The sequence below is a fragment of the Brachypodium distachyon genome, chromosome 2 (assembly GCF_000005505.3).
Source record: "Brachypodium distachyon strain Bd21 chromosome 2, Brachypodium_distachyon_v3.0, whole genome shotgun sequence".
NCBI classification, from domain to species: Eukaryota; Viridiplantae; Streptophyta; class Magnoliopsida; order Poales; family Poaceae; genus Brachypodium; species Brachypodium distachyon.
The window spans coordinates 58,151,548-58,169,427 of NC_016132.3; the positions used below are offsets into that span (position 1 = coordinate 58,151,548).

A 17,880-nucleotide genomic window follows, 5' to 3' on the forward strand; every position below is an offset into this window, starting at 1 on the left:
TGTTCCTTTCAAGCAAGGAAGAGCGGGCACCCGCATACTGCAGTTGATTGAGTCGCGTATCGGTACTAGGGGATTGGAATTTCGAACGTGGAAATGTTAACATTTCGGTCCTCACGTGGAGCGGCTGGACAGGAATGTTAACATTTCGGTCCGTCACGTACTCTCTTTTTCTTAGAACACTCCGTGCTCCGTAATTTACAAATCGTTTTATTTGTTTTACTCCGTGCTCCGTGAAGTTCATATTTCATCTCCAAATGTATCTTCAGGGACGCATTACCCCTTAAAGTGCAAAACCGTCCAATTTAGATCCTGAAATCTACAAAACCAAATAAATCACCCCATTAATCGGTTTTTATGCTGATATGGCCAATTTAGAGCGGTTTTGTTGCTGATTAGGATTTTTGACCAGCAGGTATTTTTCTGCAAAGTGACGAGTGCTCTCCTCTCTTTCTCGCTGACCACCGGGCCCCACCATAGCCCTCTTGCTCCTGCTCCCCTTCCCATCGGCATGGCCGGCATGGCCACCGTCTCCGTCTGGACCCCGCCGTCACCTCGCTGCCCCTTCCTCTTCTTATCCCCCAGGCGGACAGGCCCCAACCCAGCGCCCTTCTTCCTTCCCCACAAGCTATCTCTCCCCGCTCTCTTCTCTTCTCCACAGCACGAAGCCGCCTCCTTCTCCCCAAATCCGGCCAGCTCCCTGATCCCCGAGCCCCTCCCCGACCACCGCCATGGCCCCGCGGACCCGCAGCCCCCACCGCCTGGCCCGCGCGTGCTCGTCTTCTGCACCTCCGGCCGAGCGCCGCCACGCTCGCTCCGGCCGTTCCCCAGCCTCCCCGACCTCAAGGCCGTGCCCAGGAGCACCGGCCGACCTCGCGAAGTCGCCGCCGCCCTCGCATAGAAGCACCGCCGACCCTAGCGCCCCCGCACCGGAGCCCCTCCGCCGGTCGTCCCCACCGCCGACGGCAGGCTCCTCCGGTTGCTTCCCCGCCTCACCAACGACGCCGTTGTCCTCGTGGTGCCGGCGTGCACACGTGCGGCATCTCCGCCAGTCAATCCGCACCCCTGATGAGCCGCCGTGATGATGAGTTGCGCCTCATGAAGCCATTGTGTCCACGTAACATGCTCAAAATAAGTCAACCTATCCTAGTCAGGAGCAAAACCACTCTAAATATGCCTAAAACCGGCTTAGGGATGATTTATCTGGTATTAAAGATTTCAGAGTTTAAATTAAACGGTTTTGTACTTTAGGGGGCTACGCGGCTACAGACATATATTTGGAGGTGAAATATGAACTTCTTTCTTCGTTTAAAAACTAAAGTGCGAGGATAAAATATGGGCTTGCTAAATTGGAGGCCTACCCAGCGACCGGCACGGCCCGAGCGAGAAGTGCAGCAGCCTTACGCACGCAGCAAGCTTGAAAAGTCCAAGAGAATTGCCAGTTGGCCATACGGCCCACACGCGTACGGACGGATTCAGCCCATATTGGATTCGCAGCACAGTACTGAATAGTCTGACCGATGTCGGTCATTGATGCCTCTAAAAAAAAATGTCGGTCATTGATGTTTGGAACAAGCAATATTCATACGGAATAACATCTTGGCTTTTCGTGAGGTGTTCAATTAGGGCTCAAGATAATGTTGATTTGATTGTGCATGTTAATTTACTGCTACTCCATTATGCACTAACCCGGTCAAACGTACCCTGATTATACATGCCATGGAGGACTAAATGATTCTTGTAGCCATATAGCTAGCGACAGCTAGTAAAGAACCACGGTATTCCAGCCTAGTACTACTTATGTTCTGTGAGCAGCTTAATGCAGCAGTACTTAATTATCTCGTGTTAATTAGTATGCAATCACAGGGATGACGAAGGTAAACAGACTCGTAATGTGACACAGAGACAGATCGAGCTCCAACCACCTGCCAGTTACAGATACCACCGTCCAAGGGGAGTTAACAAGCACCAGTAGCTTCGGCCATCGTGTGCCTAATAGTAAGACTTTTGAAAAGGGGGAAGAAGACGGACCATATATACAAGATGAAAACACACCTGACTTGGTCCAAAGAGGGACGATTCCCAGCTGAAAAGACTCGTACGTGCTACTAATAAGAGCATGTCCTTTTGACGAAGCACTGCCGCGACTAATGGTCCAAGTAGTAGTAAGTGTAGTACCGTCCGATCGATCTTCAATTGGACCTTTCAGTCAGAGGAATCAGCTGGGCAAGAGCTCGATCAGTTTGACTGCGTTGTCCATTGACCTCCTGAATGATCCGGACAACCACCAACCGTACCGGGAACCTGATCGATTTCAGAAAAGGAACTTGGAACTAGCTTTAACTTAACCCCCATGCACCAACCAACCACGGCACCACCATGAGTCGTCGCTCACCGCGTGCGCCGCAGCAGCGACGAGTCGTCTCGCCCGTCTCCCGTAGATCTCCGGACCCCGATCGATGCAAATCCTGACACAATTCCTCTGCCTTTGACATTCTTTCCCAGCAAGCACGCGCCTTTGCCGTCTCCATCTCCCCCAACAACAGCAACAACAAAGTACTAATCCAATTGGTACATTTTTTAAGATGGAACGGTCTCCTTTTTCTCTCTCGGCGCCGCGCCAAAGTCAGAGGGCCGCGGTGGGCAGTGGCCGTGGCTGCACGACCAATCCCCACGACGCGAGATGACTCTTTTTTTGAGGGACTTTGAAGTTTCCGGGATGGCCGTTGCCGTTGCCGGCGCCGGACGCTCGCTCTCACGGTAAAAACAGTGCCACGGAGATAAAAAGCACTCGCTGCGAATCGTTTCCTATCCCTTTGTGTTGGAGGAGCGCTGGTCGCTGGAGCGGCAACCGCGCCCAGTCGTGTTCGCCGTTGCCAACCACTCCCAGAAAGCTCTACTACTCGCCAAAGATTCTGCAGTCCGCGTCCATCTTACGTACGTCGCCGGCGGCGAACAAGACCTCGAGAATGACTAGTACTCGGTACGTGGCTTTGAATGCTTCCTCTCCTCTCCTCTCCTCGCAACGCAAGCAACCGGTCCTGTATTGCTTAATTGTCTAGCGGGTAAAAATTAATGGGCAATGGTTCTGCTTCCTCCGTCACGTATCATACATATCATATCATGTGACTCAAATTTATCCAAATATAAATTTATCCATATCTAAAAAATGTCTAGATACATGTAATATTTTGGCACTTAATATGGAAGTACTCCCTAGACATAAATTAATTCTAATTTCTATGGATAGATACGAAATATACATATGCATTCTTTTTTGAACAAGTGTATGCATCATTGGAGTACAGATTTTAATCAGTCAAGTCTTGCAAATAACTAGCTGAATGAATGTATATGCTAGTCGTAGCCCCCACGCGTTTGCTGCGAAGAGAAGTAAACAAAAATTTAATCATGCGATATATATGGTTTGCGTATACCAAATACTATATGGCCACCAAAAAATTAGAGTTAGAAGAAGCAAAGCACAAGAGACACAAAAATTTCCTGCACATAAGCTTAGCGCGGAAGGTTGCTTTGGAAAATGGACAGTCGCTATCGCCTATCATCCAACGAGCATCTTGGAATAACAAGTAGAATCGGTAGCTAGTTGACTCGCAACTTCTTTCAGTTGCCGTTTTGCCTGATGACGGATAAAACGCTAGTCTACTGAATTTTCTGACGGTAATACGCCAGCTAATTCGCTAAGTAAGCACGGTCGTCAGTGGACTCTGTCGACAGGCCATCCCTCCTAGGTATTACTGGTGGCGATCTGAAGGCGTCAATTCTAAGTTTGTGATCACGACATCACGTGTTGAGGTGACCGCTTGTGCTAGAAACTTGTGTAGCTCTACCACTCCTTAAATCTCTACTGCTCCGTAGCATTCATGGTGCGAGTTCGTTACACGTGAGTTATTCCCGTCGTCCGTCCACTGTCATCTTCTAGATAATCTGACGCGTCACCACTCGCAAACCCGTCTCCACATCAAGCAATGGGAGAGGAAGCAGGGACTAGTTAATTCAGAGCTGAAATATTCATTCGGATAATGCTGGCAGCACGTAGCAGGGTACTGGAGTACTCCCTCGGTTCCATAATATAGGACGTCCACGCATTTCGAGGTCCAATTTTGATCATCAATTGGAATAATAAAATATGAATTATTCCTTCCTTCCCATGTTAAGTGACTTTCCGTTACTCGTATGTAGACGCTTTTTAGGCATTTATATTTGGACAAATTTGAGTCACTTAATATGAGACGGAGTAAGCATGTGTTATAAAATACATAATTCATATTTTGTTAATCTAATTGGTGGTCAAAACAAAATCTTGAAATACATGGGTGCTTTCGTATCATGGAACGGAGAGTATTGTTTAGAGGAGCACGAATTACGCGGTCGATCGGGAGGGTTGAAAATCTGGATAGTATATTCGTCGGTTTCATTCGTCCCCCAACAGAAGCAAAACAGAAAGACAAAGAACTGTTCTCCCCCTCCTCCGGCGTCAGCACACTGCCAGTGGGCCCCACCACCGAGGCCGGGATCCAACCGGTCAGCCCCCGTCGGCGTCAACCCCGGGAAGGGAAGGAGAGAGGCGGGGCGGGCCCCTCCTCCTCTTGGCCACCGATAAATACATCCCCGAATCCGGGGAGGGTGGTGGTGCTCGCCATCAGCTTCCCCTCTCCTCGGGCTTCTTCTTCGGCTCGCACGCACGCGCCCAACCACCACTCCGCCACCCACCTCCCGCAAATCCCACACCACGTAGTACGACATACACTGCCGCCCAACCCCCTGCTCTGCCAAGGCGAAAACCAACCTCCAAGCGAAAGCCAAACGGAAATCGACCAACGCCGACGGCCACGGCGAGCGCGAGCGCAGGCGGAATGGATCGCGCCGCCATGCCCGCCCAGGAGGTACGCACACGCGCCGCGCCTCCGCTCGATCCGGCACCGCCGCACTAGTTCCTTCCCCGGGTGTGGTGGGGTTTCCGCGGCGGCAGGCCTGGGGTTCGGCCTGCGGCTCGCTCGCCCGACGAGTTCCGCCCAGCGCGCGCGCGCGAGGGGCCGCAATTTTATTTCTCCCTTCACTGCGTGTCTCGCGATTGCCTCGAATTCGAGCATTCCCTGCTGCTGCGCAGCGCGGCCGGGTTTATCTGGTGTGCTAATGGATTGGAATGCCTTCGTTTCTCTGTGTGTCCCAGGAGCTGCCGCTGCCGTCCCCGGAGGCGATTCAGTTCGCGCAGCCGGCCGATTCCAGGTTCCGGACCCTGAACCCGGGGCCGATACCCATCCCAGCTGCTCCCAGCTCCAGATCGTTGGTGGAGTCGGTACGTACGTGCTGAATAAGATTATGGGCTGAAAAATGCGTGTTAGATTTCTCAAGTCATCTCGTACGCACGTTCCTCCTGCCGCTTGCTTGCGTGAATAGTTATGATCGGTAGTATCTCTAACCAACTGGAGTCTACAGTAAGCCTTGGCACGTTTTGATGTCACCTAACTTCCTTATCTGACAATCGAAGTGGACATTAGTTTACTTCCCTCCCAAAAGTGCCGGTCGACTTTAACTTTGTTTACCCCAATTTTGTGGGTGGAAATTTCAAATGTGCGCCGTTCGCATTCGCATACTAGCCACCGTTTCTGATTGCTGTCCACATTTAGTACAGAGTATAAATCCCAGTCTGGCTTATGTTTGACAGGCAAAAGTCTCATCTTACATGCATTTCCGAATTTAACATAGGATTTTCGGAAGTACCATTGTGGTCAATGCAAAGTTTCCTGTAAGTAATCAATGGCTTGATTATGTAGTTGGTCTGCCATGTTATTTTTGTCACAGTTTACAGTATTCTCAGTGCTTGTATGCATGGGAAAAAATTATAGCCAATTTGGTACTAGTGAAGCTTAATCTTCAATTAGTGTAAAATCTGAAGCAAGTGGGGGATGTGTTATGGATCTCACAACTGACAAGTTCATATGCCGATACTATATGCACTTATAAGTTGTGTTCATCTTAAAATCCTTCAGAGTTTGTAACTTTATTTATTCTATTGGCTACTATGCACAATAAGGTAATGTGGCAAGGCTGAGCTAAGGGGGACATGCTCTTATAATGTTAGACGGCAACCATGGATATGTTTAGTTTTTTCATTGTTTCGATTGAACGGAAAATAATTAATGTCCCTTTCAAAGGAAAAATATGAGATAAAGTTCGACTTCGTTCCTCTCATCAGATTTCCCATTGTCTTGTTGACAGATCTTTCTTGAATTGCAGGTTTCTGATCAAAGAGTAAACCTAGATGTCATAAGCTCATACCAAAGTGAGAATGGATCCCTCTCTACAGTTAGCTCTACAGTTAGTTCAGAAGAGTCAGAGAAAGCAGCTTATGAACTCCTTGCTCATACTCCTATCAAGTCAACTGATGCACACCTTGTGGAGTTTTCAGAGGCTATGAGAAGTAAGGAGACACAATTTTAGATGATCCTACCTGAATCCTAATAAATAAGAGTCATATATACACATGTCTTGCTTTCTACCTGTACTCCAAATAATGACTGGTACAAATTTGTGAATTTGAAGCTGTTGCAAAAGCACTGCGACGAGTTGCTGAAGGGAAAGCTGCTGCTCAAGCAGAGGCCGCGGAATGGAAGCGTAAATACGAGCTAGAGACAGCACAGAAGCAACAAACTAAAATCAAAGGTTAGCTTTTTATACCTATGCAATTACTGCTTTTACTTTTAACAGACAGTATTACCAGTTGAGCTGTTAGTTGGCGATTGAATTACAGTGGTACTCTAGGTCACAAAGCAAGCGTTGTTTTATACTTTCCAAGTTCATTGGTATTTATCATTGTTTGTTTACAAAGGGAAGTTTTGCTTATGCTGTTTACACACATATAGATGGCCAGAATTTCTAAGATTGGACAACGCAAACGCCCAGGCACAAATTGAGGTGGCTTCTGTATCCATATGCGGTACAGCGGTAGTGGTGATTTTAGTCTCACATGGGCAGTTTCAAATGTAGAAAACTATCATATGTATTAGGAATTTCCTAAGCATAGTTCCGGTCCCACTTCAGATGTGGGCAGGCTTTACCAATTTGAAGTCTTTGGTAATTCTAGCACGCTCCCCGTGGTCATTTTTTTTGTTTGTGACCAGCAAGAGTATCGTATAATCATTGGATGGATCCCAAAATGGTTATTTATGTCATACACAGCAGTATGCATTATGCCGTGCTCCAGTACATTGAGGATAAACCCTTAGAACAATCTAACTGTAATGCTACCTTGTGCAGATTGTGGCAGTTCAACCGGTAATAACTTAGGGAAACTGGCCAGCCAACGGACGCTTGAGACACCTGCCTCTGATCAAACAGCGTGTTGTGGGAACCATGGGATATGTTCGCATGAGGTTCTCCAAGACGAAGTTCCTGGATCTAACCCAAGATCTAGTCACAAGATGGTTGGAAGAAAGGCATCATTTAGACTTTCATGGGGATGCAATGGGGACAAAAACGGTCAGCACAAGCATGACTTTGTTTCCTTTGAAAAGGGAGATATAACAACAGCGGAACGCAGCAATAAGCAGGTTGATCTTCTCCTTCTGTTTGCTACATTTTGATTCAATCAAGAATGTTGTACCTATTTAATTTTTGAATCACTTGTCCAAGAGAATAGTCTCTGCACTATCTTTCCATAACGATGAATAAATTGGTTTCAGATCTTACTGAGATGGGAATCCCGACCACAGACAGTGCTTTTCATAACAAAACCTAATTCCAACCCTGTTCGTGTTCTTTGTGCGGAAATGGTCAGGTGTGTTCTCTCTTCTCTCGCATCACTGGTTACATAGTCTTGATTCCATTTTATGTGAACCCTATCTGTGAACGTATTCAGAAAGGATAACTTTTCCATCTTTCTGAACTGCAAGGTGATGTTGATATGCACTCACCGGTATAAGAAGACGCACTTGTCTTCAGTTATGCATTTAGTTACTCTAATCATCTTGTTATGTGCGATGCAAGCACTGCTTACATGGTTATATGACATAATGCTGTTGAAAAATATCTATATTGCATTTACACCACTGAAACTCTAAACTCAAAATTCTTTTCACTGCAGATGGCTTAAGGAGCATAAAAATATTAATGTCTTTGTGGAGCCATGGGTCAGCAAGGATCTTCTGACAGAAGATTCCAGCCACAACTTGGTCCAAACATGGGATAATGGTAACCGAATTTATTTTATGTAATGCACTTATTTCATGCTGCTCAAGATTTATCATTTCAGAACGTTGCATTTAGTTAAGAAATTATTTACACTTTTGATGTGTGCCTTTGTTTTTCTATTATTGATATTCTTATAGAGGAAGAATGGTTCCACGATTGAATCAATTGGTTATAAATAAAATGTAGAATTAATATTGATGGTGCAAACATAATTTTGCTGAACTCTACTGCTGCTCAGATGGTATTTAAGTTTCTTCCTCTCTTGCTTTTCATGGGGCGTGTTCTAAGATCCCCTGTTACTACTTGAATTCTAAATTCTTATTACCTGTATGTCTAGAATTGCTCAAACCTGGCCTAGACACATCTGAATAAAGTTCCTTACACTAGTTAACCCACCTTTTCATTGTAGGATTATATTGTTCAGCATTATTTGTTTTGTACTCTCGTGTTTATTTAGATTTCTGTCCCATACTTTATTCACCTAGCAATCCTCTTTTTCTACCCAACTAATTAGAAAATTCTGATAGATGAGGAGAGAAAGGTGTTGCACAAAAAGGTTGATCTCATTGTAACACTTGGCGGTGATGGGACTGTTCTATGGGTAAGCGAATAAAGTTCTTTCATCTATCTTTGTAAAGCACCCTTATGTGGTGATGGCCAAAACAGCTTATATAGATACTTCTACTCTATAGGTTCAAATTATAAGAAATATTCTGCTTCCTGTTTTGTCATCAATAGTTCAATACTAGTTTTACTGCTAAGAAAAATCCCGACGTCATTGTTTAGATGTTTATATTTAGAACAAACTTCAAATTAATAAGAACAAACTTACCAGATGTTTCGTTTTTATACTTCTTATTCTATTTCAATAGTGGCATCTTTTGCCCCAGTAATGCTTATTTATTCTCCATAGAAAAACTAATTGCTTTTTATAATCTGTTTTTGATTCATAGCTTCAATTAAGACTTAATTTGGTTAAATTTCTGCTAAACTGCTACTGAAACTAGCTATTGATTCAATTCTCATAACAGGCAGCATCATTGTTCAAAGGACCAGTTCCTCCGGTTGTTGCATTCTCCATGGGATCACTGGGTTTCATGACACGTTTCCGTATCCTTTATCATCGATGCTGAGTGTTTGCTAGATTACGCTGCTAAAATTTAATGGTTATATGATCTGTATGAGCTACTGCATTCTGGTTTGAACTTTTTTACCCCTCGTAGTACTGTCTATCAGTGTTATCTTGTTATTATTTTTCAACAGGAGGCAACAGCCCCGGCCTCTACATCAGTTGATGCACACACCCCTTATCTTGTCATTTATTAGACATTGTTTTTAACTTCTCAAGTGAAGCTGTAAGTTCATATATAGCATATAATTCTCTTTCCCACAGTGATTAGTTGTTGATGCTCTGCTATTCCAACTTTCCCACCTACATTTCCAGCAAGGCTGGATTTTGATTATTTTCAAAATCTCATGCTTGCTAGGAGATAAATTGCACATGAAGTTTTCTACTCTCTTGTTGACAGTCACATATTATCTGTTTCGTGGTCCTTAACTTGTTTTCAGCAAGCCAACAATATCGCGATTGTTTGGACAATGTGCTGAATGGACCTTTTAGCATAACACTGAGAAACCGTCTACAGTGTCGTGTAATCCGTGATGCAGCAAAGGATGAACTTGAGACTGAGGAGCCAATCCTAGCACTAAACGAAGTTACGATTGACCGTGGGATATCATCTTACCTTACGTACCTGGAGTGCTACTGTGACAGTTCTTTTGTTACATGTGTACAAGGGGATGGACTTATCATATCAACAACCTCTGGAAGCACAGCATACTCATTAGCGGCCGGAGGATCCATGGTTCATCCACAGGTATGCTCTACTCTGTATTACACACCCTGAATTCATGATTTGCAAGTTCATGACCTTTTTATCGCAGCAAGTCTTGAGAATATTTCTTTGTTACCTGTGAGTAAAATCAGGTGACATAATTAGAAGTTCAGATGATTTGGGTAGAGCCCAAAATCTTCTCTTGCTTCAATATCAATAGATGTCTTAAGAAACTTATGCTAATACATGCAATTCCACTTGTAGTGTCCATAAAGGTTTAACTGAATCAATGTCAAATAGACACATTTCTTCTCGAACTGAATTGAACGTGTAGGAAAAAACACTCGGTGTTCCATGTTGTAAACTTGACCATTGAAGCAGCAAATTTCCTGTGTAGGCTATAACTACCAAATTATTTAACCACAAGTAGCTAAAGTGCAGTGTCCTTAAGGTCGATCCCGTGAAGTTGGCTGTTTTCTCCGCGCCGTTTCTAAACGGCACAGGCGCATAGCTTGCCCCCATGCTATTTTGGGTGTCTAACGTCTGGTGGTACATGCATGCAGGTCCCGGGAATACTTTTCACGCCGATCTGTCCCCATTCCTTATCCTTCAGGCCGCTGATACTGCCGGAGTATGTGACCCTGCGCGTACAAGTGCCATACAACAGCAGGGGCCACGCGTGGGCATCTTTCGACGGGAAAGACCGGAAGCAGCTGGCCCCCGGCGACGCTCTCATCTGCAGCATCTCTCCCTGGCCCGTGCCCACGGCTTGCCTCGTGGATTCCACCACCGATTTCCTCCACAGCATCCACGAGGGCCTCCATTGGAACCTCAGGAAGACTCAATCCCTCGACGGCCCGCGCGATTGATGGATGCGGTGCCTTTGCCCGTGGATGCATACCTTTCCTCCCAAGATTTTAGCTGACATCGAGAGGATAAAGTGTACCTGTGCGAGTTTGTTCTTGATACTAGTATCTCCTTTACTGTTCAGTCTATACGTATAGAAGATTGCACTTAGAAGTTGGAGGTAGTACTAGCGCAGGCAGTGCAGAATCCAAGTATATAATGGAGTGGCCATGGCCCATGGGTTCCTGAAACTGATGCAAATATGCAATGTACTACTGGAACAGCACGGGTGGCAAGCGATACAGTAGTTCTACTGATCTGGACAGAGTATGGGAGAGTAGATATAATATGGGTGGCAGAAGAATGTGGGCAAATGTATAGTCGCACATGATTTCGCTGAATGAGGAAATAATACTACGATTCGTTAGACAGCTGAAGGCAATGATCTTTATAATCAGATTACTTGCATCATGTCTCAATATCATTTAGTACTATGGATAGAGTAAGCCAAAGATCTGTGCCGCTACTTTACTGTTTTCAAATCAGGCACACTTGGATGGATGGATGGATGGATCAGCCTCACGCCCTCATTCTGCGTGGCATTCTGAGCCGGTGTAGTATACGGCCGGCCACGCCATACCAACTGGAGTTTAAAAGGCAGTCCTGCCCATGATTCCGTAATTATTCCCCTGCTACCACCAGCACCAGTGAGTGACAGTGTCTCACCGCGCCGCCTCAATTGCCGTGCGGTGTCTGCTGTGTCGTCTCTCGTCGTGTTCCCTTCCCGCGCCCGGGCGAGAACGTGAAGTCCCTTGTTGCTTTCCATGCCTCCAACCTACCCCCACGCCCTCGCTCACGGGCCTCCTCGCCAATCCAGCTCCTCTCCTTCCTTCCAACCATGCTCACACCAAAACCCCCAGCTCGCCCACTGTACCACCACCTCTAGCCAGATCCACCACCCCTGCCATTACCATATCAGTCACTCCATCCTCCACTCTACACTCTACAGGCAACAATGGCGGCTCCTCCTCCAAAGCCAATGCTGCTGCAGCTCATCCTACTGTTCTTCTTCGTCTTCGTCGCGTCGTCGGCTTCAGCGGCGGCGGCGGACATGCCGATGCCGGTGAACGAGGAAGTGCTGGGCCTCGTCGTCTTCCGGTCCGCCCTCGCCGACCCGTCCGGCGCGCTCTCCGCCTGGTCCGAGTCCGACGCGACGCCCTGCGGCTGGGCGCACGTCGAGTGCGACCCGGCCACCTCCCGCGTCCTCCGGCTCTCTCTCGACAACCTCTTCCTCTCCTCCACCTCCGGCACCGGCGGCATCCCGCGCGGCCTCGACCGGCTCCCGGCGCTCCAATCCCTCTCCCTCGCAGGCAACAACTTCTCCGGCAATCTCTCCCCCGGCCTCTCCCTCCTTGCCTCCCTCCGCTCCCTCGACCTCTCACACAACGCCTTCTCCGGCAATCTCCCCGAGGACTTCCCCTTTCTCCCCGCGCTCCGGTACCTCGACCTCACAGCAAACTCCTTCTCCGGCTCTCTCCCGACATCCTTCCCTTCCACGCTCCGCTTCCTCATGCTCTCCGGGAACGCCTTCTCCGGCCCGGTTCCTCTCGGGTTATCCAACAGCGCTCTGCTTCTCCACCTCAACGTGTCCGGGAACCAGCTCTCGGGCACGCCGGACTTCCCCAGCGCGCTCTGGCCGCTGTCCCGGCTCCGCGCGCTCGACCTGTCGAACAACCGGCTCTCCGGCCCCGTGGCCGCCGGCATTGCCAGCCTCCATAATCTGAAAACCGTCGACCTCAGCGGCAACCGGTTCTCCGGGGCTATCCCAGCCGACATCGGCCTCTGCCCGCACCTCAGCAGGATCGACCTCAGCTCCAACGCCTTCGACGGCGCGCTCCCGGGCTCCATCGGGGCTCTCTCCTCGCTCGTCTTCTTCTCCGCCTCCGGCAACCGGCTCTCCGGCCAGGTGCCTTCCTGGTTCGGCGGGCTGACAGCGCTCCAGCACCTCGACCTCTCCGACAACACGCTCACGGGTACATTGCCTGAGTCTCTTGGTCAGCTCAAGGACCTCGGGTTCCTCAGCTTCTCCAAGAACAAGCTCGTTGGCAGCATCCCGGAGTCCATGTCCGGCTGCACCAAGCTCGCGGAGCTCCATTTGAGAGGCAACATCCTCAGCGGCGCCATCCCCGAAGCTCTGTTCGACCTCGGGCTCGAGACGCTCGACGCGTCGGGGAACGCGCTCACGGGCGCCCTGCCGCCGTCGCCGGGGCTGGCGGAGACGACACTGCAGTGGCTCGACCTCTCGGGAAACCAGCTTACCGGTGCCATTCGGGGACTCTTCGTCAACCTCCGGTACATGAACCTGTCCGGTAATCCTCTGCGCGCGCAGCTGCCGCCGGAGCTTGGTTTGCTCCGCGACCTCACGGTGCTCGACCTCCGCGGCTGCGGGCTCTACGGGCCGGTGCCTGCCGGCCTCTGCGAGTCCGGCAGCCTCGCCGTGCTCCAGCTCGACGGCAACTCCCTCTCTGGCCCCATTCCCGACAGCATCCGGAAATGCTCTGCTCTCTACCTTCTGTAAGTCCAAAATCAATTGACACTCGTCAGAAATGTCTACAATTGTTTCATCTAAAAAAATGTCTACAATTGTAAAATTTGCAATTTGTGATGAATGATACGTTTGGTCATGGCAGGAGCTTGGGGCACAACGGACTGAGCGGGCAGATACCGGCGGGGATCGGGGAGCTGAAGAAGCTGGAGATCCTGCGGCTGGAGGACAACAAGCTGAGCGGCGAGATACCGCAGCAGCTGGGCGGGCTGGAGAGCCTCCTGGCAGTGAACATCTCGCATAATCGGCTAGTTGGGCGGTTGCCGTCGTCGGGCGTGTTCCAGAGCCTGGACGCGAGCGCCATCGACGGCAACCTCGGCGTGTGCAGCCCGCTGGTGAAGGAGCCCTGCCGGATGAGCGTGCCCAAGCCGCTCGTGCTCGACCCCAACCAGTACGCCCACGGCAACAACAGTGGCGACGACATTGGTACGAACAACGGCGGCGATGGCGATGGCGAGGCGGCGCCGAGGAAGAAGCGGCGGGTGCTGAGCGTGTCGGCCATGGTGGCCATCGGGGCGGCGCTGGTGATCGTGCTCGGCGTCGTGGTGGTCACATTGCTCAACGTGTCGGCGCGGCGGAGGGCCGGCGCCGGCCTGCTGCTCCCGGAGACGAAGGAGCTGGAGAGCATCGTGTCGGCCAGCACGAGGACGACGAAGACGTCGACAGGCAAGGCTGCCAACACCGGCAAGATGGTGACGTTCGGGCCTGGGACGAACAGCCTCCGCAGCGAGGACCTCGTGGGCGGCGCCGACGTGCTGCTGAGCAAGGCGACGGAGCTGGGCCGCGGCGGTTCGTCCGGGCGCGCCTCGTACCGCGCGCCCGTCGGCGACGGCCGCGTCGTGGCCATCAAGAAGCTGCTGCTCGCGAACTCCGCCATGGACCAGCAGCCCTCGTCTGCCTCTACCAACGCCGCACGCGAGGTGTTCGACCGCGAAGCGCGCGTCCTGGGCGCGGCGAGGCATCCGAACCTGATGCCGCTCAAGGGGTACTACTGGACGCCGCGGATGCAGCTGCTCATCACCGACTTCGCCCCACACGGCAGCCTCGAGGCGCGCCTCCACGGCAACAACAACAACGGCAACAATGGCGTGTCGTCGCCGGCACCGATGACGTGGGAGGAGAGGTTCAGGGTGATATCCGGCACGGCGAGCGGGCTGGCACACCTGCACCACTCGTTCCGGCCCCCATTGATCCACTACAACGTAAAGCCCAGCAACATCCTCCTCGACTCCCGCTGCAACCCGCTCATCTCCGACTTCGGCCTCGCCCGTCTCCAACCGGAGACGAGCCCGAACGAGAAGCGTGGCGGCGCCATGGGGTACGCGGCGCCGGAGGTGGCGTGCGGGAGCCTACGTGTCAACGAGAAGTGCGACGTGTACGGGTTCGGGGTGGTGGTGCTGGAGACGGTGACGGGGCGGAGGGCCGTGGAGTACGGGGACGATGACGTGGCCGTGCTGGTGGACCAGGTGAGATCGGCGCTGGAGACGACGACGACACGTGGCGGCGGCGTGCTGGATTGGGTGGACCCGGCGATGGGCGGCGAGTTCCCGGAGGAGGAGGCGGTGCCGGTGCTGAAGCTGGGGATCGTGTGCACGTCGCAGGTCCCGTCCAACCGGCCGTCCATGGCCGAGGTGGTCCAGGTCCTGCACGTCATCAGGGCCCCCTTGCCCGGAATGGAACCTTTCGGACACTCGTGATTCAGCTCACTTACGACCTGCAGGGTACGGACACTACGGACGCACGATTAGTTGGCAGCTGCTTTGCATGGACCGACCGTGCGTCGCATGCTGCAACCACGGCATATATTGCATAGATCCGCAAGCACTATATACCGTGTGCTCTTAATTCACGATGCTAGCTCTCTTTGTTCATGTCACGTGTTTCCTAGTGAAATTAATTAGTTAAGGTCCTGGCACGTACATTGTTTCCATCTTCGATTTTTTTTCCAGCTTTTTGGATGTCAAAATGTGACTGATCGATGCACTACTTCTCTTGTTTTTCACAGTTCCAGTAGTACTCGCTCTAATTCATATTCAAATTTGCCCAAATATAGATGTATCTGCGTCTACATACATGTATTTCGTAATATGGGTGGGAGGGAGTACATGGAATTGAAATTATTGCTCATGTACATGTGATCCCTTTTGTGTTGTTCCCGAGCTGTAAACAAAGTTAAGTTGGCGCTTGTCTGTTGGTTGGTTCCTTGTTGGGGTCCTTCTCCTTCGCTACATAACTTGAGCTGCATGAGTCATGCATCTGAGAGTGCACGCGCTTGTGAACCCGGGCTCCACCACCACGCAGAAAAGCATGAACAGAATTATGAACCACCTTTTGTTTGGGTCCTCATGGAGGCCGGGATCTTGGAGTTTCAATTATAGAGATCGAGGTTCTGGCATTTGTAGCAATGCTTGGATTGGCATGTGATCGATTATCGGCAACCGGACATCTGTCGGAGTCCTAGCGAATCGGGCTCGATCGAATCAAAAAACAAAAATTCAGTTAACCAACATGCATTATCAAGGTAAAAAGGGTCATATAATAGTCGTGCTACAGTTGTACTGGGTTCTGCATCGGTCGCTGCATTATACTGTAGTTCCGGGTTAGCTAGACAGACAGACATGTGAGTGTGGTTTGTTTCATGCTCGAGTTTATGTTTTACTGGATTGTTTGTCTGACGTAGAACTATTTTGTGGTGGGCACACTGGCAAGCTGTTTGGTTACTGCAGACAGCAGGTGTTGATGATCCCTTTTCGGCCTTTTCTTTTGACATGTCAGATTATCTATGTGCTCCCTTTCCACGTGCCAGTCTGGCTGCTGGTCTCGTGTGCTATCCACGCCGCACGTGCCTCGATCGATCGTGTGGTCACTCTAGTTAAAACACTTGCTGATCGATCGGATGTGCGCAACTGAAAAGTAGTTACCGCTCAACGGTTTTTTTGAGAAACGGGCAGGTGGGGCTGCCTTTCATTGAAAGAAGGAGAACAAAAGAAACAGTACAGGTACAAATGCTCGAGCAGAGCAAAGAAAAGAAACAGAAAGAACAAGGAAGAAAGAGGACGAGGTCCTCTGAGCAGCGGCAGAGCCTATTCTCGCAGCATCATGTTGACACCACGGGATAGCGCCCAGGCGGAGATGGACTCAGCGGCGCTTTGCATGAAATGTTCCAGCGAAAGGTCGGTATTTCTGAAAATTCGGCGGTCTCGCTCCCGCCAGATATCCCAAAGGACCAAGAGGGCGGTAGATTTAGCCCGGCTCGCCTCTTGACTCGTTCCTCTCGTGATGCTGCAGAACCAGTCAAAAGGGGAGCTCGCCGGGAGCCAGTTCCGCGGCTGGAGGGTCCGCAGACCATAGTGACGCCCGATGCGATCCCAAACTGCCAGCGACCAGGGGCACTCGTAGCAGAGGTGATCCGCCGTCTCCAGATTGCGCCTGCAAAGCTGACAGAAGTAAGAATTAGGCCACCCCCTGGCGAGAAGAACATCGGCAGTGAGAACCCTTCTCCTTGCGAGAAGCCAGAGGAAGAAACGGGAGTTAGAGGGGGCCTTAATGTCCCAAATGTCAGCTTTGAAGGAGGAGCGAGCTGCGCCCTTGAACTGCAGGTGGTAGGCGGAGGAGGCCGAGTAGCAGCCGTGGGCGGAAAAACGCCACCTGAAGGAGTCGTCGCCCTCCGAAAGGGACACGGAGCGCACACGGCCCCAAAGCTCCACAAATTCGTGCAGATTTTCCGCCGTAACCTTGCCTCGAAGGTCTCGAATCCACTTGCCCTGCTGCAGCGCCTCTGCAACCGACCTGTTCTTACGTGAGGCAAGCTTGTAGAGGGAGGACATGGCGATACGAGGCGCCGCACCACACCAGCTGTCATGCCAAAAAAGAGAAGAGGTACCCTTACCCAAGGAAGTGGAACGTTGCCAGAGCAAAGAGGTCGCGGTCCACCTCGGAACATGGAGTCGGCAGACCAATCCAAGGCTTATCCGGGCTGACCCGCTCATGCCACAGCCAGCGAAGACGTAGGGCACGGCCAAAAGCAACAAGGTCGTGGATGCCAAGCCCACCCAACCGTTGCGGCCTGCACACGGCGCGCCAGGCCACCTTGCACTGGCCACCCAAGGCCGCCGTGTTAGCCGCCCAAAGCCAACCCCTTCTGATCTTGTCACAATCCTTAACGAACCAGGCCGGGAGGTGGTGAGAAGAGAGCGTATAAACCGGAATCGCCGAAAGGACAGCACGCAAGAGGACGAGCCGGCTGGCAGCCGAGAAGAAACCACTCTTCCATGAGGAAAGACGATTGGCCATCTTGTCGAGGAGCGGCTGGAGGTCGTTTTTCTTCAGGCTGCGAATCGAGAGAGGCATTCCCAGGTAGGGACAGGGAAGCTCCATCACCGG

The 17,880-nt window shown here is 50.6% G+C and overlaps 2 protein-coding genes across 2 annotated transcripts; both read left to right on the plus strand.

Moving 5' to 3' along the window:
- The first annotated feature begins 4,617 nt into the window (after positions 1-4,617).
- Positions 4,618-11,354, plus strand: LOC100826438 (probable NAD kinase 1). Its single transcript, XM_003567448.4, has 11 exons — positions 4,618-4,904; positions 5,192-5,317; positions 6,259-6,442; positions 6,565-6,684; positions 7,279-7,571; positions 7,704-7,798; positions 8,105-8,211; positions 8,739-8,812; positions 9,243-9,321; positions 9,781-10,088; positions 10,610-11,354. The coding sequence occupies exons 1-11, from the start codon at positions 4,875-4,877 to the stop codon at positions 10,913-10,915; spliced, it is 1,722 nt and encodes a 573-aa protein (XP_003567496.2). The 5' UTR covers positions 4,618-4,874; the 3' UTR covers positions 10,916-11,354.
- Positions 11,355-11,571: 217 nt separating this feature from the next.
- LOC100827061 (probably inactive leucine-rich repeat receptor-like protein kinase At3g28040) lies at positions 11,572-15,624 on the plus strand. Its single transcript, XM_003567450.4, has 2 exons — positions 11,572-13,466; positions 13,583-15,624. Exons 1-2 carry the CDS (start codon positions 11,908-11,910, stop codon positions 15,192-15,194), a joined length of 3,171 nt encoding a protein of 1,056 aa, XP_003567498.1. The 5' UTR covers positions 11,572-11,907; the 3' UTR covers positions 15,195-15,624.
- The last annotated feature ends 2,256 nt before the right edge of the window (positions 15,625-17,880 follow it).

What these genes read in the sequence shown, in the direction of transcription:
- LOC100826438 (XM_003567448.4), top strand. Translation starts at nt 4,875, where the DNA reads ATGGATCGCGCCGCCATGCCCGCCCAGGAG. An exon ending in CCAGATCGTTGGTGGAGTCG is followed by an intron (nt 5,318 to 6,258) that starts GTACGTACGTGC and finishes CTTGAATTGCAG; the next exon opens with GTTTCTGATCAAAGAGTAAA. An exon ending in GATCCATGGTTCATCCACAG is followed by an intron (nt 10,089 to 10,609) that starts GTATGCTCTACT and finishes ACATGCATGCAG; the next exon opens with GTCCCGGGAATACTTTTCAC.
- LOC100827061 (XM_003567450.4), top strand. Translation starts at nt 11,908, where the DNA reads ATGGCGGCTCCTCCTCCAAAGCCAATGCTGCTGCAGCTCATCCTACTG. An exon ending in TGCTCTGCTCTCTACCTTCT is followed by an intron (nt 13,467 to 13,582) that starts GTAAGTCCAAAA and finishes TGGTCATGGCAG; the next exon opens with GAGCTTGGGGCACAACGGAC.